We start from the raw sequence: 22509 nt of genomic DNA on the forward strand, positions 1-22509 counted from the left end.
TTCCTACAATTTTAATTTTAATTGAAATTGCTACAAAACACACAATACACAATAACGTTTCTGTATGAGTACTGTACTCGCCACCACCGACTGTAGTTAGTAGCTATAGGGCTACTGAAGTAAGATTATGGGTTTACCAAGCCCTAACACCCCAACTGCATTTGCATCTTAAAGCCACAAGGTGGAAAACAAGACCACTGTATTAACAGTAAATAATAATATATTTTCATTCTGTTAATGACTTTTCATTTATTGAAGTGTCACACTTAACTATGTTAGGTTGTGTTAAATTGCCTTTTCTGTATTGTTTTTACACAAGTTTACATTTGGGCCACTAAAAAATACGGGCCACCAAATGTAGGGGTTTGGTGGCCCGTGGGTCCAGTGCTTGAAAATATCAGCGTCTATCTATCCCTGGTTATTTAGCCTCCTTCCCGACAAGCTAACATGACACACAAACATTCTGGCTTTAAAACTAAGTCCGCTGCAGCCTCTGAAAGCCCGTAATGGGGGAAATGACCAAACGGGAGCAGTGTGGAAGAGAGGGGTCAAACAAAATATAGGAAGACTCAGGAAAATCGGGAGTGTTGGCAGGTCTGCTGTAATCCCCCACCCCATCACTCTCACTCATTCCTCCTGTCCAGCTTGTAGCTTATGGCTCTAGTCTACATTTGGAAAATTATTTAATTTGGCAAGTTAAAATGTCAGATCAAAATATTTCATAAACTACTGAAGCGTCATCCTTATTTCTAACAACACAGCTCAAACTTGACCCCAACACTTACGGATGTGATCACGGCGTGTGGCCTCGTTGTATTGACAGTGCGTTAGCGCTTTAATTTACAAGCCGTTATTAGCGGCGCAGTGTAGCGCTACGCTAATGTATGTAATTGACTGAGCACAGGCTATCTCTTGATCATTACAGCTACTACAGGTCATCAGCGCACTCTATGAATCTATGAATCTGTTGACTTACTGAGGGAGGTGAGATAGGAGCGACGGCTACATTAGCACGGTAACAGCTCGAACCCATTCTGAGCAGTGGAGCGGAGAGAGAGTGGAAGGACGGGAAAGGGGGAAGGGAATGAGAAAGAGAGAGTGAGAGTCAGAGGAGAAAGAGAGAGAGAGAGAGAGTCAGAGGAGAAAAGGAGAGAGAGTCAGAGGAGAAAGAGAGGGAGAGAGTCAGAGGAGAAAAGGAGAGAGAGAGTCAGAGGAGAGAGAGAGTCAGAGGAGAAAGAGAGAGAGAGAGGGAGACCGAGAGAGTGGAAGAGAGGGGACCCTTTTAATTTCGCAGTCAGCCAAGCCATCCACACAATCACCTTCTGTTAATTCTATCTGCTACATCAATTAAATTGTTTGTAGAAACTAATTGAATGTGGCTTAATCACACATCTTAATAGCTTTGCACGCTTCGATCTGGCTGTTAATTCCAGCAATAAAATGAAATGAGAGCGCTCACTGGGTAATTAGCGAGGAGGCTGGGGAAAGAAATGAGTGCTTTATGACACGGTAATAAAGCCGCGGCGCCGGTGGGGGCCGCGGCAAAGGCCGAGCTGGCCTCTATCTGCCTCCTCTTTTTTCTGCTGAGCCCAATGATTTTCACCTTGGCTTCCCACATTTTGGGGCAGGAGCGGCTTTAAAGCAAATCAAACGGCCAAATTGAAAGAGAATGAGACTGTTTGCATTCATTAAGCCTAACATCTCTCTATTTGGAGAGATGGCGTGGGCACAGGTGATGTATAATGGCGCTACAATCATTTCCACTATCGCACAGCCCTCCGTGTACTTAGTGGAGATGGCCTGAGATGGGCTGTTACTACTAATGAGGATGGAAATTGAATAGTGTTTTAATTTGTTTGTTCTTCCATAATTCCCCGATTCTCGTTGGGTCTACTTTGTGTATAATCAATTGCCTGAAACCCACAAAATATCTGGAAATATTTGGAACTTTTGCGGGCTGTAGACTGTTCACGGTGTACTGCTTGCCATGTTGTAAAATGTATTTTGTTGTTGTTTCTGATTCACTTCAGGACTACATGCAGAACGTGCACGGGAAAGAGATCGACTTGCTGAGGACAACAGTCAAGGTCCCGGGCAAGCGGCCGCCCAGAGCGGTGGCCACCGTTGCCCCCACGGCTAGTCCCAAAACCAACGGGCTGACCAAGGACCGCAGCACCCTGCAGCTGGGTATAGGAAACACAGGTAAGAGCCCCCACCTCAGGACCGCAGCACCCTGCAGCTGGGTATAGGAAACACAGGTAAGAGCCCCCACCTCAGGACCGCAGCACCCTGCAGCTGGGTATAGGAAACACAGGTAAGAGCCCCCACCTCAGGACCATAGTACCCTGCAGATGGGCATAGGAAACACAGGTAAGAGCCCCCACCTAAGGACTGCAACACCCTGCAGCTGGGTATAGGAAACGCAGGTAAGAGCCCCCACCTCAGGACCGCAGCACCCTGCAGCTGGGTATAGGAAAGACACATAAGAGCCCCCACCTCAGGACCGCAGCACCCTGCAGCTGGGTATAGGAAAGACATGTAAGAGCCCCCACCTCAGGACCATAGTACCCTGCAGATGGGCATAGGAAACACAGGTAAGAGCCCCCACCTCAGGACCATAGTACCCTGCAGATGGGCATAGGAAACACAGGTAAGAGCCCCCACCTCAGGACTGCAGCACCCTGCAGCTGGGTATAGGAACATAGGTAAGAGCCCCCTGAAAGCTGAAAGACAGGTCTGGTCCTAGCTTGGGTACTTTTCAATTACAGGATATTTCTTTTATATTTTCTAACCCTTCTAAACATAGTTTACCAAGTTATTCTTCCTGAAGATCATAGGTGGTGGTAGTAGTAGTAGTAGTAGTAGTAGTAGTAGTAGTAGTAGTAGTAGTAGTAGTAGTAAAGGTAATAATAATCTTTATTTATTTGGAAAAGATGCCGGGTAAATAGGCATGTCACATGTGTTTAATGAACTACCCTAAAGAATAAACAATTAGCAGGTTATTTAATGGTTGTGCAATGTAGATTTTATGACTGTATTCACTTTGTACCTCCTTAGTTTGTGATTAATCATAAAAATGGGTCCCAACAGGTTAATTATCTACTTTTCATATATTTCATTAATGCAAATTAGCTGCCACGTAATATACACAATGATGACTTAATGAGCGCTTATGAGAAATCTATTAGTTTCCTAAATGAGTAAACAGGGAATTTAGAGATGGCACCGTGTTTAAATATCATGCCCATGTTTCAGGAAATTATATCATAAAAAAATCTTTGTTTATCCTGGCCCACAACAAAATGATAACACCGACCTAATTATTTGTCATAATCCAAGGTAGCATGGTTACAGTCACAAAGACCAGTTTGATCTCCAACCAGGGCTTTCCACCTTCCAGGCTTAAAAATAGAGCGATCCACCCTGCGAACGGTGCCCCCGGAGGCGGGAGAGAGTGGGTCTGGCAGGCTCACAGAGGCGAAGCCGGTGATTGGATTTGGGGGTTAAGATTAAGAGTAATTAATACTAATTAGCAAAGCCATCCCCGGAGGGAGGCGGGGTCCTTCATTGGCTGTGGGACAGGCACAGTGTTTCCATCGCTCAGGCTAAAGCTAATTGGTTGAGAGTGGGTACACTGCCAAAGACGGGTCAGCAGGGACCGCTAGCACTGTCCAGGCAAGCCACTGCCAGACCTGGCCAAGGTGCTACCACCAGGGCCGCCACTGAATGTGTTAATCAGTCACAAGCAGAGAAGATGTAGGAGTTTACAGAGCAAAGGACGTAGGGTGGAGGTTGTTCCAACCCACAAACAATTAACCTTGAATGGTGGGTAGAGGGGAGTCATCAGGGCAGACAAAGAAGACCTGCTAATATTGGGCCTGAAAAACAGGCCAGACCAGGATTTGGAAAAACAACACCAAATAGGGTCCTGTTATCTTTAGTATGAATCCTCTTCCTTTTAACACCCGCTTGACGGGGATGTTGTATGCTGCTACGAGAGACTCTTTCAACTGCAAATTCCCAAAGATTTTCACTTTCCGTCCATTTGCGCGTCGGGGGAACAATGTGAGGGAGATTTGCGTTAATCTCCACTTAGAAAAAGAAAGGTTACAAATCACATCAGGTCTCTCTCCGGGGTGGAGGACCCTCTTCTGATTATGCGATCGGGGATTTTGATTTCATTAGACATGCAATTGATGAAGGGAACAAAGGGGTAATCTTTCATTCATGGCGTCCGAATCACAAGCCTTGTCTTTGCCTTTGGTAATTCATTCATCCCTTAGATCTAAAGACCTTTATAATCACTGCTAGAAGAGGGATAGAGAGAGAGAGAGAGGGGGGGGGGGGTGAGAAGATGAAGAGGAGAGCTTTAGAAGACGGAGAGTAAATGAGAGAACGCATGCGCTCACCAGTTTGCAGAGCGGCCAGGTTTAATTCCTTTGCTGGGTGCTGAGCGGAACCATTTTAAATATGATCCCCCCTGTTAACACGCATCCCGCCGTGTCACCGGCGACAGATACATTGTATCAAAGTATTAATGGGCCCAGTCACTTTTAATCAATCCTGCGGCCGAGGAGAGAGATGCATTGTGGGAGAGGTGGAGATTTCAGGGAAGTGCTTTCCTCTCCGCTCGACGCCGCAGTCTCTCTCCGGCAGTCTTTCTCTGCCTCGGTCACTGCCCACATCAGAGTCTGTCGTCGGGCAACACGGGAGACTGGCCCCTAGTAAGTAAGGGCCTAAAGAGGAGTAGTTTATCTGCGTATCTGCGTAGAGATGAGTGATAGTGTGTGCATCAAGATTGTAGACTTTATCGAAATCCCCGTGTCTGTCTTCTGTTTTGGAGGAAATCAAACCAAAGTGTATTTGCCAAAGTATTCAGTAGCAGTACAGCACAGCAGCAGTTGTTAGCTGCCAATGAAACGCTTGGCATGCAAGTCCCGCATTATAAACGAGATCAAAAAGGTCAAACAAAGATTAAAGAAGTCAAAATAATTTAATAAACTAGTGCAAAAAAGTGACAATAAAACTAGAAGAATATGTAAACAAAACAGGGTGGGATTACTACGCACAAGGGTTAAAGTAAATATAATAGAGTGGGTTTGCTGCATAGTATAAAATTGGATAATACACGTGAGCATGAGTGGAGTGAGTGGCAGCAGTAGCAGGGAGTGGAGCGGGTGGAGGGGCGTTTGTGGTGGTGGCGGTGCAGGGGTGGAGGGGGCGTTGGTGGTGGTGGTGGTGGTGGTGGTGATGGCGGTAGATTACACCGCCGCAGATGATGTGCTGCGTGGCCCACATTAGCATGAATGCTTCATTATCTCACTACTTGTACATAATGGCAACAACTCCACGGAGGGGTCAGGCTCGTCACGCCTCATCAGCACCACTGACGGCCCGGCCGGAAGAGGGATGAGGAGCGAGGCGGCGCCGCTCCCCGCTAATCCATCGCCTCTACTTAACACCCTACATGGCCACGTCTATACAGGCACGGAGAAATATTCATTATCGTGTTTTGTGCTATTTGAACTTTACGGTTATCATACTATATACATATATATATATATATACAGTGTATATATACAGTATATATATATATATATATATATATATATATATATATATATGCACACCTAAAGGTATTTTAGTGACAGGTGCGTATAGCACAAAAAAACAACAACATAGATACTGAGAAAGATATATAATCCCACACACCGTCTACACCTGTGTAATACTTTATTGCAATGGTTCTTTCATCAGGCAAAATAAAGTAGTATGCAAGTGTAGACAGTGATTTTAGTCAAACCAGACTTTCCTGTTTGCCAATGCCAAAATCTAATTTAGACGTCTGGCCATTTTCACTGTAAATGGATGAATCATGTTGAATTTCCATAGCAGAAATGGAGATTGATTTTTATCTCGTCAAACATTTGTGATACATTTGATCAACACAGAATAGATGAGAAATGGGGCCTCGGGCAATTCAGGTTTGGTGAATTCACCGAATGTCCTACGTTCTGCACAGGACAGACTCAAACTGAGTGCTCTGTATTATAGGCAGAGGGACTTTTTTTTTAAACATCGCATCATGTTTTGCTCAGAAATGTTAATCCAAGATTGCCAATATGCAAAAGAGTAAAGATTCGTACTTGATTTAATTGTTATTCTAATACGTGGGTATATCTGCATTTGAACCTTGGTCCTTGACACGCTAATGTTACCCTTAGCATCACTAAAATTGGCAACATTGAATATTGCCGCTGATCTTTTGGCCTGTTGGTCAAGTTTGTCACTCAGTCTGCAAACTGCTGCTGCTCTAGCCTGTCTGTGGCTGTGGAGTACAGGGCTCTTTTAATGCCACAAGCTGATTATTTCTCCACTGTAATTACATTATCCTCCCCTTTATGCAGGAGTGGTCTCTGGGGACTAATGGATATAGCCATGTATAATTCATTCATCATTAGCATCCAATTTGACAATTAGACATGATTGTGGAATTTTAAATATCAATCGAAGTTGCCTTGTACTTACCTAACTGTTTTTTTTCCCCGAGTCAAACTTCATTTTTAGTCAATGAAGAAATGTACTTTCACTTTGATAGTACAAATAATGCAAAATTGACTAGAATTACCTCAAAACAATTAATTAGTTGCTGGACATTCTATAATACACTTTCATGACTGGTTTCATTTATGAATCTTGAAACTAGAGTTGCAACGATTAGTCAATTAATCGATTAGTCAATTGACAGAAAATGAATCAACTGTTTTTAAAATCGATTAATCCTTTAGAATATTTAAAAAAGAAATACTAATATTCTCTCCTTCCAGCTTTTTAAATGTGAATATTTTCTGGTTTCTTTAGTCTTCTATGACAATAAACTGATTATCTTTGGGTTGTGGACTGTTGGTCAGGACAAAACGAGACTTTTGAGGATGGTCATCGTGGGCTTGGGGGAAAGTGAACATTTTCACCACTTTGTGACATTTTATAGACCAAATGACTAATTGATTAGTCGAGAAAATAATCGACAGATTAATCAATAATGAAAATATCATTAGTTGCACCCCTATAGTTGAAACATTTACCTGTGTGTCACTTTGGTGTCTATGCTAGAAACCAGTGCTGCAGTATTTCATAATGCTAGGTACAATTCAGTAGTAATAAAATCACTTTCCGAAGCCCTTTTTTTTTCGGAAGTCGTGACTCGTGACCTCTTGCTGTATCATTCATCTGTCACTTTTTCGAAAACAAAGTTTCACATTTTCTTTTCAATATCCCTACTTCTCTCTCCCTCTCTCTCTCTCTCCCTGTCTCTCTCTCTCTCTACCCCCCCTCTTCTCTGCTCTGATTTGAGCATGCTAATTTAGTCAGCGCTCCTCAGCATGATTCCCTCGCTCTCTCTCCCATCCTTGCTGCGATCCTGCTCCCTCCCCTCTGGGAGCTGAAGATTAATATTCCTGGGCCCAACAAGATAATTACTGATACTAATTAGACATGATTATGTGAATTTGATACACTTATTACTCTGGATAATGAGTAGGACATATTATCCTAACAAGCACCCGTGCCGCTTAGTTTACTTTACACGAGACACACACGCTATATTTTCTGTCACCTCAATGAGAAACTGAGATTCTCTCGTAATTATTGAATAAAAGGCCTTGATTTGTCATACCTGTGAGATCTGAAGGCATACTTAAGGAAATGCGAGATATGCGTATTTTTTAGCAAAACAAAATCTCTGGATGTTTAACCTTTCAGTGTCAAAACAGCATTTGCTGTGAGAACATTTACTTCATTAAATTATATTGTGTTTGCTAGTTATCATTTATATAATATTGTATGTTGCATTTTAATACATTGGATGACATACAATGATAGTTATTGGTTTGATTATGGATACACTGCAGAGCACTGTAAAAAAAATGCTTACAAAAAATGTATAGGCTACAAAAAATATAGATATTTTTTGTAGCCTATACATTTTTTTCTTAACGATCATACAAAATAAAGCACATTTCTTCTTATAAAATTCTTAATAGTGCAACATTATCATTGTTGAATTTATATTGTTCATAAAATCTTACAGGGTTGGGGGGGGAGCAATTTTCGGACATGAAAAATTAACATTTAATTCAATCCGTTTTCAAACATTGCCAGTTAAATCCTACTCCGCTCACTTGACTGGAAGTGTATGGATGACTTTTTGGACGAGTTAGTTGTAGCTGTTGTTGAGCGTTCCACTGCTCGGGAGCAGGAGGGAAGGACCCCACATGGTGCAGTCTAGCCCATGAATTAGTAAAGAGAGCCAGGCGTCCGCGGCTCGCCTGATTGGAAGTTGGGGAGAGAACGCCTGCTGACGCCAGTGGAGATGGATGTGGCAGTCAGAGGGATGAGGCGAGATAATTAGCGTTCAGAGTGTATCTTGTTAATTAAGGGCTAATTAGAGACGGAGGCGGAGGGAACAGGGTTTTGTGTGCGTGTGTGTGTGAGAGAGAGAAGGGTGGTGACAGAGAGATGTGCACAAATATGGTGGCAGCAGTGTTGCACTGCTATATAGACTGCATCACCGTGACGTTGCGCTAACAACAACAGTTACTTCCGGGTAGACAACTGGCGACTGATTTGAATTGCGGAGATATCGGCTTTGTTATCGTTTATTTCTGTAATTTTCAGCTATAACTGTAACATTTAAAGATATACAATATACTTAAACATAGCAGGCCGGCCTGACCCATCTGACATTTGTGCTGTGCTTATTTTTATGTATAGCCTAAGTTACTGTGTTAGCGTCTTTGATAAGCTAATCTCCCTAACAGTGACAGGCCGGTCGGTGGCTAACTGTCATTTTCTTTAGTCTGTGGCGCAATATGTAAATTAGGTCTCCAAACTAATGTCAGTGAAAGTGTTGTTCTGTATGTACGTGATGCAAGAGTTTTCTACCTGGAAGATTATTGTAAACAAACATTGGGATTCGGTCTAGAGAAACTACCAAAAACAGTAAACTCAATTACATCAATAGTACTTCTTTATAGACCTAAAGGAAACTATAGCAGTCCTTCAGTGAAGTCTGGAATTTGCATGGCTGTAAAGAAGATGAGAAATTCCGATGTTTGTTTATGTCATAGTTTGTCACTTGTTTTGCAGGCGCTCCTCACTCCAACAGCAGCACGTCCCTCCAGTCGGGTGGCTCGGCGTTTGGCGGCGGCAAAGACGGCATGCACCAACGCTCCTTCTCCGTGTCCAGCGCCGACCAATGGAATGAAGCCGTCATCAACGCCAGCCCAAGCAGCACCGCCCGTAAGACCCCCGGCCTCACCTGCTACACTCTCCTCCGCTTTACCTCTCTCTCTCTCTCTCTCTCTCCTTCTCTCTCTCTCTCTCTCTCTTCATATTCCGCACTTAATCTCTCCTTCCATCGTCAGCGTTCCCTTCCCGTCCCGTGATCTCTGCACACCTCCATTCTCACGCACAGCGGATGCTGCGCGCTCGGCGTAATAGAAATGGATCATAACATTACCCCCGAGGGCATAAAGTGCAGTGAGTAAGACACACCGAAGGGATCGGATCTCCAGGCGTAGTTCCATGCAGATGCCGTTTCCACCCGGTTTTCCCAGACCGGGGCGCAACAACGCTCATTTTCATAATGAGGTGATCAGGGCTCCGTGATCGCTGTGACCTTTTTTGGCTGCTCTACTCTGATGGAAGGAGTGAGGAGGGTGTTCAGAGGGAAGGTTATTTTATTTCTTTATTTCTTTGCCATCCGCGCACCTCCACGTTACACTGCGCCTTGTCAGTGTACTTGAGTGAAATAAAATAATACGTTCACCATGCATGTCTACCCCACCATTCTGTCTTTACCTTCCATCTTACACACTCTCTCTCTCTCTCTCTCTCTCTCTCTCTCTCTCTCTCTCTCTCTCTCTTTCGCTCTCTCTGTTTTTCTCTCTCTTCTTCCGAAGAGGAAAATGAATGCTTTTCGGGGGTACCATTCATCACCAGTTATTTCCCTCTCTTTGTGGTTGGCAGTAAAAAAGCACTTAAATGCACATCAACAGAATAACAGTCATTTCCATGCATGTTTGCACTCTGGTAGTTCTCATTAGCAGCGGCGGCGGCTCCCCCCCCTCCCCACGGGCTCCCAGGGGCCCCGGCAGTTTAAAGAGCGCACTTTACGAGCACCGCTGGAGTCCAAGCGCACGGCCCTCCTGGTTCCGCAGACAAGCCTGTCTCTCATTTGGAGCTGCCAAACGATCAATTCTGCCTGGACGCAGGCACTTCCATCACCCCCTACCCCCGTCTCCCATCAGCAGCACGCCCAAAGCAGAATTACTTAGATTCGTGGGGTCCTCAAATAAATGAGCGTGTGAGTGTGTGTCGTGTGTGTGTGTGTGTGTGTGTGTGTGTGTATGCGTCCTCGCACACGTAATTTTTCCGTGTGTAGCTGTTTGTATGAGTTTTCCATGGAGCGTGTTTGCGTCTGTATTTCAACGTGTGTGAGAGAGAAAAGGGCTTCATACTGGATGTTTGTGAATGTGACAAATAGGAGTTCCTGAAACCTCGCGCTGCCACCCTCAACTATGAAATGAGCGGCCTAGAATTTCCCATTTTCATGTTTGGTAAACTGAGAAGCCCTCGATATTAGCATAGCTCATTAACCAGCATCCAGACTCCAGCTAAATCACATCCACAATTTTGCGCCCATTACTTTTCTTTTCTTCAATTATTTTCATGCTACTCTTTTAAGGTAACCACAAATGAGCTCGAATGAGGCAAATGAGCTGAGAATAATATTAGAAACACTGCGTCAGATGATCGATACGTCGCGCGTCCTCGGGAGGGAGCGTCTCTGTAATCGGTGCATAGTCAAACCATTGAAGAGGCTTGTGCTGTACAGTGCAAAGGACAAGCTTTGTGCCTCAAAAACTTGATATTGATGATTTTTAAGCATCCTTACAAATGGAGAATCTGAATTAAAACAGGAGAATACAGCTGTCTAGTGTCAAGTGTGACGGGGATATATCAGAAAACATACGCGTGATTGAAATGCGACTTCTTATCTTTCATCCTAATGTGCCTTCAATAATCAATATAGGGTGTTCCACAGTGAGGGGTGCTCCTGTTTTGCCATTATTTTGAATTGACTTCAACCAAGCCCAATCACTCCATTATCCTTGGTGAAGGTTGCGGGTTAACATAAAATGTGATTCAGAGATGCAAAAACAGCAGATTGATGATTCACTCAAGAATGAATGCGTCTTAGCCAGGTAACCATTTCCATATTATTTAAAGAATGCCCTCATTTGTAAACCTATTGAGCCAAGGCAGACGCAGAGGTAGTGATGTCTCTTGAATATTGAGCGCAGATTTTTTGATTAAACCCCGGCCCAATTTTTCTATTGCTTGCATTCATAAAGATAGCCATTCTTAATCTAGACACGGGGGTGCTTGTTTAGAACCTGCTCTCCTCGGTACACCTCAATCTTTGCACCTGAATTAAAAGCACGAGGTTCAGATGAAGCCCTCTGAGCAATGTGACAAGATGATGTTGCTCACTGACGACAAGAACTTCATTCAAGTCATGGTCAAAGAGTGAGTCATATCCAGGGTCCCCACGCCTCCTGGAAAACCTGGAAAACAGTTGACCAATTTTCCAGTCATGGAAAACACATGGAAAATCAAGAGAAATAGTTGTGTTGTCCTGGAAAATTATTTCAATATTCTCCTAATTTTCCTTTAGCAGAGAATGAACTCCTAGGCTACGGTAACTATCAGAGCCCCCCAAAATGGATAAGATTGCCACCTGAAAGAGCTAAGTTATGTTCAGAATCCTATTAACGACGTTCAAATGGTAGTTTATGGATAAGAGTATTTTTAATATGCTCCTTTCGGTTATGATGTGGCACCTGATCTACTATGAATTAGGGCTGCACGATATGAGGAAAAGCTGCGATGTGCGATAACACTGTTCAATATTGCGATGACGATATGACCTGCGATAAATCAAAAAATGCTATAAACAAAAATATAAAAGGGTACATATTAGCTACAGTAGCGTGTTATTTTACCCCGCTAGCCGGGCGCTTCTCGCTCATACAGTATGAGCCCGGCTAGCGGGGTAACGTGTCATTCTGCTTTAATAGACAGCTAACATAGACCCCAAACATTGAATAGCCTATGTCTATTAAATAAAGAAGTAGTATTCAGCTTGACTCACTTCTGTCTCCACAGCCTCCCTGCAGGTCTTGTACATTTTGGGGAACCCGTCTTTGCCCACTGCAAATAGGCATCATGTCCTTCGTCAAACAACGAGTTATGGAGTCTGTTATTTCTTTGTGGCATTTGGATGTTGTCTCGTAAGGAGTCACGCTCGCTAAACTCCAAGAAATTGACGGTTGCTGCAATCGCTTCTTGCTGCTACTCGACGTTGTTGGCTTTGCGGCTTGGCTTTCTTGTAATTGTTTGTGCAGTTCTTTGTGGTTATATTGCAGGTGGTGATGAAGGTTTGTTGTGTTTCCCCACAACTGCGCCGCATGTTTTACACAGTACCTGTGTTTGCAGCGTGTCATCTCGTTTAAATCCGAAATTATTCCAAATCAGAGAAGTGCTGTGCCTTTTCGCCACAGTGCCGCTGATAAGCTAATGTGAGCTAAGTTAGCTCCTACTGTAGCTAGAGACGAGTGAGAGCAGATTGATAGACCCAACTCCATGCTACCGCATGCTTGCTACGCCAAATGGTACTCTTCCGGGTCTCCTGGTCATCAGCTTGTGATTGGCTGTTTGTCAATGACGCGGCGAAAACACAGATACAGGGAGTCACTCGAAGTTGAAATGTCTTGCTTTATAGTGTCTTTGGTGAGAGCAGCTTTTGCTCTGCATATGAAAGACATTGAAAGAGCATTTGCTCCCGTCACGTAACTCAGTTTTTTTCATTGCGATAACACGTGACTTTTGCATGTGTTCATCGCGCATTTTCATATCGCGATGACGATGAAAATACGATACATCGTGCAGCCCTACTATGAATCACCTCATTCAATGGAAAGGAAACGCTGTGAACGCGCTCCGAGGTCATGTCACATTGCAGCACATGGCATGCAGGTTCGAGGACATTTCAGTTGCCGAAACTTCTTCAAATGTAAATATTAGGGACTGCTGGCTGGTAACTGTGGTAGTTTTTATTAGGTTTACAGAACAACACGTCATCTTAGAAGTATACATTTCACCGCCTTACATCTACAGGTGTTTGCATATTCTATGATCAATTTGTTCATCACGATCAATCATTTCTAAGCATGTCCAGTAAGAGATGATTTCATAGATAAGTTATACATGTAGCCATAGACGGCACGTCTTTTAAATCAGACTTCCACAGACAGGAACATATTAGTGTGTGGCACCATCCCAGATACAGCGTCACTGAAAATGTCCTGGAAAATGATCTCTAGAAAAGAGTTGGAACCCTGCTCTCAGAATCTAAAGATACTGTAATCATCCCCTCCATGAAAGCTTTACATTCTTGACTTTTTTTCAGCTTGGCCTGCAAGGACCTGATGCTGCAAGTCTACTGCAATACTTTAGCATGAGCCATACCTTTTTCACCATATCTAGACTCCAGGTTGCATATCAGAGCCCAGGTAGTTTAACTCCAGGTTGCCTATCAGAGCCCAGGTAGTTTAACTCCAGGTTGCATATTAGAGCCCAGGTAGTTTAACTCCAGGTTGCATATTAGAGCCCAGGTAGTTTAACTCCAGGTTGCCTATCAGAGCCCAGGTAGTTTAACTCCAGGTTGCATATCAGAGCACAGGTAGTTTAACTCCAGGTTGCCTATCAGAGCACAGGTAGTTTAACTCCAGGTTGCATATCAGAGCACAGGTAGTTTAACTCCAGGTTGCCTATCATAGCACAGGTAGTTTAACTCCAGGTTGCATATCAGAGCACAGGTAGTTTAACTCCAGGTTGCATATCAGAGCCCAGGTAGTTTAACTCCAGGTTGCATATCAGAGCCCAGGTAGTTTAACTCCAGGTTGCATATCAGAGCCCAGGTAGTTTAACTCCAGGTTGCATATCAGAGCCCAGGTAGGTTAACTCCCGGTTGCATATCGGAGCACAGGTAGTTTAACTCCCGGTTGCATATCAGACCCCAGGTAGTTTAACTCCAGGTTGCATATCAGACCCCAGGTAGTTTAACTCCAGGTTGCATATTAGAGCCCAGGTAGTTTAACTCCAGGTTGCATATCAGAGCCCATGTAGTTTAACTCCAGGTTGCATATCAGAGCCCATGTAGTTTAACTCCAGGTTGCATATCAGAGCCCAGGTAGTTTAACTCCAGGTTGCATATCAGAGCCCAGGTAGTTTAACTCCAGGTTGCATATCAGAGCCCAGGTAGTTTAACTCCAGGTTGCATATCAGAGCACAGGTAGTTTAACTCCAGGTTGCATATCAGAGCCCAGGTAGTTTAACTCCAGGTTGCATATCAGAGCACAGGTAGTTTAACTCCAGGTTGCATATCAGAGCCCAGGTAGTTTAACTCCAGGTTGCCTATCAGAGCCCAGGTAGTTTAACTCCAGGTTGCATATCAGAGCCCAGGTAGTTTAACTCCAGGTTGCCTATCAGAGCACAGGTAGTTTAACTCCAGGTTGCCTATCAGAGCCCAGGTAGTTTCACTCCAGGTTGCCTATCAGAGCCCAGGTAGTTTCACTCCAGGTTGCATATCAGAGCCCAGGTAGTTTAACTCCAGGTTGCCTATCAGAGCACAGGTAGTTTAACTCCAGGTTGCCTATCAGAGCACAGGTAGTTTAACTCCAGGTTGCATATCAGAGCCCAGGTAGTTTAACTCCAGGTTGCCTATCAGAGCCCAGGTAGTTTAACTCCAGGTTGCATATCAGAGCCCAGGTAGTTTAACTCCAGGTTGCATATCAGAGCCCAGGTAGTTTAACTCCAGGTTGTATATCAGAGCCCAGGTAGTTTAACTCCAGGTTGCATATCAGAGCCCAGGTAGTTTAACTCCAGGTTGCCTATCAGAGCACAGGTAGTTTAACTCCAGGTTGCCTATCAGAGCCCAGGTAGTTTCACTCCAGGTTGCCTATCAGAGCCCAGGTAGTTTCACTCCAGGTTGCATATCAGAGCCCAGGTAGTTTAACTCCAGGTTGCCTATCAGAGCACAGGTAGTTTAACTCCAGGTTGCCTATCAGAGCCCAGGTAGTTTCACTCCAGGTTGCCTATCAGAGCCCAGGTAGTTTCACTCCAGGTTGCATATCAGAGCCCAGGTAGTTTAACTCCAGGTTGCCTATCAGAGCACAGGTAGTTTAACTCCAGGTTGCCTATCAGAGCCCAGGTAGTTTAACTCCAGGTTGCCTATCAGAGCCCAGGTAGTTTAACTCCAGGTTGCCTATCAGAGCACAGGTAGTTTAACTCCAGGTTGCCTATCAGAGCCCAGGTAGTTTAACTCCAGGTTGCCTATCAGAGCCCAGGTAGTTTAACTCCAGGTTGCCTATCAGAGCACAGGTAGTTTAACTCCAGGTTGCCTATCAGAGCCCAGGTAGTTTAACTCCAGGTTGCCTATCAGAGCCCAGGTAGTTTAACTCCAGGTTGCCTATCAGAGCACAGGTAGTTTAACTCCAGGTTGCCTATCAGAGCACAGGTAGTTTAACTCCAGGTTGCCTATCAGAGCACAGGTAGTTTAACTCCAGGTTGCCTATCAGAGCACAGGTAGTTTAACTCCAGGTTGCCTATCAGAGCACAGGTAGTTTAACTCAGGGGATAGCCTTTTCCCGTGGCACTGTCTTTGATACCGTGGCCTCCCGTGGCGAGGGTGAGAGCGTGTGAGGAGTTTGATTTCGACGCGGGGCCATAATGAAGTTTGACATTTAGTTTGGAGAGAGCAGCAGAGCGCGATCAGGCCTTGATTAGTACAGTCTAATTGAGGATAATAAGGGGGAGGCGGTGATTGTTTCTAATTTTTGCCATTAATTGCAGCCGTTGGCTGTGATTGAGGACGGGCAGGGCTGCCATGTGAAGGGGCCTGGCGGAATCACGGTGCTCCTCACTCGGAGCCTCTTGAATTACAATGAAAGGACTCCCCCAACCACCCCCACCCCTCTCTCTCTCTCTCTCTCTCTCTCACCCTTCTCTCTCTCTCTCTCACCCTTCTCTCTTCTCATTCATTCTCATTGCGGCGTTGGCAAAGGCAGAGAGAGAGCCGTTCTCTCTCGCCCACCCCTCGATCCTGAAGCATGTTGAAGCTGTCATCGGGGTGGTGAGAGTGTGATACACTGTAATCACAGGTTAGGCTGATACCTTTCCGCTGCCCAGGAGAGTCTCCTGATCCTCAGCCGCTTCATTACACAGCTTGCGCCTGATGGCCCCTCATACACACGAACAGCCAGCTAATAACCTGAACTCTGTTCACAGAATCAGTCCACCTCTAACTTCATCATTCTCTATTTAAGAAATAGAATCCACCCAGACATGGATCGTTTAAATTAATAGTGAGACTCACTTAAAGGCATTTTAGCCTATAAGATGATTTTAGGTTTTAGGCACCCTCATATTGTTGCTCAATGGCGTGGGGTGTGTACGTATGTTCTTTGTGTTCCTATGAGTTATTGTTTGACTTGAAGGCTTTTTTTTTTCATCCTGATTGGCCTGAACAAAGGGGCGGAGTCTCACCCCGTATATGTTTCAGGTGCAGGATGAGCAGGGGCCAGGGTCATTTTCCACCACATTAGGGGCAGAAAGTGATAATTAGAGGTGTTTATGACACGGCGGGGGCCCCCGAGGGCCAGCCCTCCCCTTTAACCTCAAGCGACATTAAACAAATGCTGGCTGTCACGTCGGAGGCAGGTTGGAGCTCAAGTCTTCCACCCGCCATACGGAGCTGTGCTGGCGGGACAGACGCCGGGATGGAGGGGGGGAGGGGGGGGGGGGGGGGTGTGGAGGACCCCTGTGCCCCCAGCTGTCTGAGCCAGCTAATGACTCGTCTCAGGGGGGCTGTTGTAGGAGAGCAGGGAAATTGAAACAGACGCCTCGACGAGGCACCGCTACATGTGAGGCTGTGTGCTGCCATTCAAAACACCAGAGAGCCTCATGTATCTAGTCCCATGTTATGCTTATTGATTTCACTGCGTATGATCAATAACTATTTGTGTGCCACGTAACGCATGTCCCTATTGAGCTTTTTATATGATGAAATATTCATACCATATCAACGGTTTTGAGCTTCCCTTATTGTCTTAACGAATTAGAAATAAACGTAATAATAAACTCCATTGATTTTTTTGTTGTCGCGCGAGTGACATTTTTGTTTAGTGTATTCCGAGACAAACCTCCAAGTCAGTGCCGGCCATAACGCCGTGTATCTCAGGTGTCGTCTCCACATCGATATCTCTTTGCCCACGCTCAAACAATGCATCCGCGGGCCTTCGGCTCTCTGCGCTCCCCCCCCCCCCCCCCCCCACTTGAGCATCTTCAGCCCCCCGCTGAGCCCATCCCACTCCTCCAAGACAGCCCCCATCTCCCTAAAGGTAATGACCGAATTAGGCCTAATGTTGTACACTGGCTAATGGCGTACCGCCGCACATTATAGCATGTGCAACTGGCAAGCACAACAACAATAATAATCCCTGAGCCCCCTTGTCCCCCCCGCTCCTCCACCCCTGGGGCTGGGCCGGTGCGCGGGGGAAATGAATGGAGTTTGCTACACTACAATGAGCTTTTGATGGGAGACAATGGAGGAGGCTGCCAGCGCCACACAGGGTGGTAAGAGGAGAGCAATATGGGGCCCATCTACCGGGCTCTCCCTCCCTCCCCCCCCAGGCCCCTGGCCCCCGCTCCCAGATTCCTAATGGCATCCGGAGGGAGAAAGGAGGGAAAGTGATGTCAAATGTCAGGAAATCAGAAAGATGGCAAGCTGACAACCCCCTCCTATCGGCCCATCCCTCCCATGCCTCTCTGCCCAACGGTAGCACAGGTTAATATCACATTTATAAAATCACTTACAAGAAACAAAGCCGGCTCTTAGCCCCCTGTCACTCTCAGACAGTCATATAAAGAGCTTTGCCCGGGGCCAACCTAGAGAACCATTTGTTAGCGGATAGCCCCGTACCTGTCCTTCACCCTGTCTGAAGCCGCAGCAGCAGCAGCAGCAGCAGCAGCAGCAGCACAGTTACTTCTGGACCACTCAGAGCGGTTTCTAAGCCTGACGTCCTGTTTGGATGTTGTGCCATTGGAAAAGCCTGCATCCACTTTGCATGAGGCTGTCCATGATATAAGTCTCATTATGTATTAGGGGTTGGAATCCCCTAATCCCCACGATACGATGTTATCACAATACTTAACGATACAATATGATTGCGATAAAACCCCCCCAGATATATTGTGATTTATTACCTTTTTTCAACTGCAATGATCCCCAAAGGAAAAAACGTTGTCAACATCTGTTCTGTTCATCGCACTTCAGTCATTTGTATTGCAGCAAAAAGGGATTGTCAAGCAGACAGACTGACCAACACTGCCCTAAATGTTGCATGCACTTGATAATTTCTATAATAAAATATCGCGATACTTGGCATTCGTGCAATATGATATATTGCCACACAAAATATCGCGATACTATGCTTTATTATTTATGCTCAGTTTCATTTCAAGTCATCCATATATACACAATACATCCTTCTCTGCACCTTTCAGGATTCATATCTGTCAGTATGGACTCAATTATATTGGATTTGGCAGAATGCCTCATTTCTAATGATTGTCTTTTGTCTGCCTGTCTGTTTTCAGCCAATGGAATGAGTGAACCGGTGACGCCTTCCAGTTTGGGCAGCGCCACCAGTCCTAAGCTGGAGCCGCCTCCCTCGCCACACGCCAATCGCAAGAAGCACAGACGGAAAAAGAGCACGGGCATCACAAAGCCAGACGGCCTATCTGCAGGCAACGAAGGTACGATTTAACAAACAAAAAACAAAGAAGAAGAAGAAATCTGAATGCTACAGTCATTTTGCAAGGATCAAAACGGATCAAATTTGTGAAACTTTAGAGAAGCTTCTAAACATTTTCAGAAACTTGTGTGTGTGTGTGTGTGTGTGTGTGTGTGTGTGTTGCTTTATATTTATTATTATTATTTTTAATATGAGATATGCCAGGCAAAATCCGGCTGCGCAGAGGTTCAGAGATGGAATAAAAAATGTGACAACTTCGAGTACGCACTGACACCATTTCCCCCTAGTAATTGCTAAGAAATTATTGCCCCCCTTACTCTCCCTGAATTCGCTAATAAACTAGATATAGTTTGAATGTGTCCATGTGGCCCCTTCACAGAGCCAATTTCCTTGAGCTTAGTATGAATGGCCTGATCTCCAGAAGCCACGGCCCTCCTCAGCAGGGGAGTGGCAGTCAGCTCCCCACCCAATTAATAACGATTCTGCAGCCCAATGATGAATGGAGTGCTCTAATTGGATGGCATTGTGAAAACACTGAGACGCATTTCAGAGGCCATAAAACTGATGTCACCAGAGCGGGATGATCAATCAACATGATTGATACGCTGCATATCAACAACAATGGCACTGACGCCTCCTAAATGGGGCTTAGCATTTATAATCATTATACTTTTTTATCATGGTTTCTGACAGCTTCTCTTTAAAGTTTGAAGGGGTCTGTTGACCACATTGTGTGGAGTGAACATCATCAGCATCTCGGAGATAAGTGGTGGGATAAGTGTCGTCGTTGTCGTTGTTGTTCAAGCAGTATGTGGCGACACCAACATCAGCGATGGTCATCATTGTCGTCAAGGTCTTTCTCAGATCTGATCATTCTGTAGATACTCTGGCAATATCACAGTTCGACAATTTGCTATGTGGTGCTATGCATGTACAGAAATGGTCAAAAGCAAATCCTAATCGTGTTTTGGAACACAAAACTTTTTGGAGTTGTTGGGGGAAAAATCGATACAGCATAGTATCGCAATATTTTGTGTGGCAATATTGTATCGATACACGGATGGCAATTATCAACCATTTAAAAACGCGATAGTATCGTATCGTGGGGCTTCTGGTGATACCCAACCATACTGTACGTCCTACCTATGAGGTTTCCTTTGGATACATAATTTCCAGTTGAAAAGGGTATTAAATCACAATATATCTCAATATATGTTATCGAAATACTCAGCATATTGCAAAATGTTTAAAATCGCAATAATATCGTAACTTAAGTATCATCATGACAATATCGTATCATGGGGCCTCTGGTGATTCCCACCCCTTACGTTTACCATTCTTTGCTATTCTCACTTATATGCCATTACTTAAGTCTTAATGGGCCTCTCCAGTCAGAACCAGCCAGTAATGGCATTAGTTAGAGCCTTGAATGAGTGATGGCTGGCATTAGGGCCTTGAGGTCCTGGATGCATCAACATCATCAAATCTCATTGGTGAATGTCGCAGATAGGTTGGAATGATTGAAATAAGTCAGGCTACTTTCAGACTTTCTGAAATAAGCCGGACCATTAGAATGTATGTACACGCACTGCAGAACTTTTTCTCTGGACATGTAAAAATGACTCGCGGCGGCAGTTTTCCGAATGTTTATCACGTCATCAAACAAGCACATTGTTTTTTATCTCTCTCTTTGTTCTCCGTGAGATTTTCTATTAGCTTCAGCTTGTCTGTTCTGCTGGCTGCTTCCGGAATACAGACGTATCGCTTCAACATTCAGAGTTACCCAAGTCGAGGATGTGATGTGAGCTGTGTCTCCCGCTGAAAGCGCAGGAGAGAGAGGAGAGGTGGGATCCTTGAATAAATTGCCATCAGTTTATCTCATTTACGGGGCAATCAGAAGCGTGGAATGCAGGCTGAAATTGAATTTTAGTAGTTCTGAAGCATCATAAATCAAAACCGCGTGAGCATCTTAAGGTGAGAAATCATTTTTGGTAAAAGTGTAGGATGTCCAAGGGGGCCAGGAGAAACTGTTGCTGCACCATCATTAGTGACTATGGCACTACTTAGAAAGACTCCTCTAAATGACCGTTAAAGGGGGAGACATATTGCACATTTTAAACCCATTACTATGTTAATATTAGACCATGAAAAGAGGCAGAGATTACAGTGATCAGACAGAAACGACAATCTCTTTGCAGCACAGACTTACAATAGTGTCGTGTTGAGCCACCCGCTGGAAAGTCGATCTCAACAGATCACTTTTGAACGGGTTGCATCCTTTAAAAAAAAACCCGCATTCGCTTCAAACCACTGTGAAGCCATGATATTCGGAGCGTGTGTGAATTCTCTGCTATGTCAACTGTGCTACACACCTCTGCCAGGGATATGCACAACGGATACGGTCCCTAATATCCTAGGCACTGTCAAGAGCGCTGTGGTGTAATGAACTTCTCATGTGCTTAAAGAATGATGCAGGATGCATGGCGAGACAACTGACAGCAGCGTAATGCGTTTCCCAGCAGCCGCTCGGCGACGAGCGCTCTCCGCGTGTCGCCCGCCATAAAACCCACTGGAAAATCGATGGCCGATAAAGAGTTGTGTTCAGGGGGAGCCCCCTCTGATTAATGCAGACTGTCAGGGAGCGTCATTAATGTATTTCTCTTTTAAAGAAAGTGTATCAAATGCTCGTTGTTTTGGGGGGTTTTAGCATGTTCAATGCGAACAGACAGGGGAGATGGAGGACTGGGAGGAAACTGTGAGGAGAGAGAGGCACCTTCCTGTTCCTTCCAATTTTATAGATGAGGATATTAACTCTTTCCAGGGTCACAGAAGTCTGTGGGGATGGGGGGGGGGGGGAGTTAAAACTGTGTGTGTCTAAATGCATTGAATGTAGATGCTCAGGTCGACATTGATATCTCACACACATTGCATTTTACATTTGCATTTTACGTTGATTTGCAGACATGTCAGGGGGTGCGGTGTACCTGTAATGATCCCACATGCTCTGCATAGTACTGTGTTTGGCATTTTCTCTAAAGCAAGGTCGGAGTGAATTCATCTTATATTCACAAAAAGTACACTTTCTAAACCAATTAATCTTAACTACGGTAGATTCATAACGCCCTTGTTCTCATGTCATCAACCGATGGTAGTTTAATTTTACCTTTTGAACTGATGGAATTGAAAGGGATTGAAAGGACTCCGTTGGGTTGTATCTGATATAATGAGAGAGAACGATGATAAAAAAAAAGTGACGGTCCAGAGTTTAAAGGAGGTCCACAGTTGTAGGAGGCAGCCAGGAAAAAAGGCATTCGAGGCACTCTGAAGTACATTTAAGTCTTCATCAGGGTGTCAAGGGACCGAGCCTCCGTGGCAGGGTGGAAATCTCGTCATTTTAGGGGCAAAGCCATCTGGCTTTCGGCATGACAATTTGTTTAGGGCACAAGGTCACATGCCAGGGCACAAAGGCCATTGCTCTATTGACATCATGAAGAATTTTCTGAAATGTGTCTTAAAATGAGCCAATGACACATCCTGTGCATAGGGCAGGCTACATTCAACTGAGACC

The 22509-nt window shown here is 44.8% G+C and overlaps 1 protein-coding gene across 2 annotated transcripts in view; it reads left to right on the forward strand.

Moving 5' to 3' along the window:
* The window catches only part of agap3 (ArfGAP with GTPase domain, ankyrin repeat and PH domain 3), a 108080-nt gene that overhangs the window by 46350 nt on the left and 39221 nt on the right, over positions 1-22509 (forward strand). For both annotated transcript variants that reach the window (XM_083653783.1, XM_083653782.1), the window contains exons 11-13: positions 2031-2202; positions 9148-9300; positions 18784-18942. In XM_083653783.1, coding sequence (XP_083509909.1) covers positions 2031-2202; positions 9148-9300; positions 18784-18942 — 484 coding nt within the window. The remainder of the gene's footprint in view (positions 1-2030; positions 2203-9147; positions 9301-18783; positions 18943-22509) is intronic.

This window comes from Poromitra crassiceps, assembly GCF_964638095.1.
Source record: "Poromitra crassiceps genome assembly, chromosome: 17".
NCBI lineage: Eukaryota > Metazoa > Chordata > Actinopteri > Beryciformes > Melamphaidae > Poromitra > Poromitra crassiceps.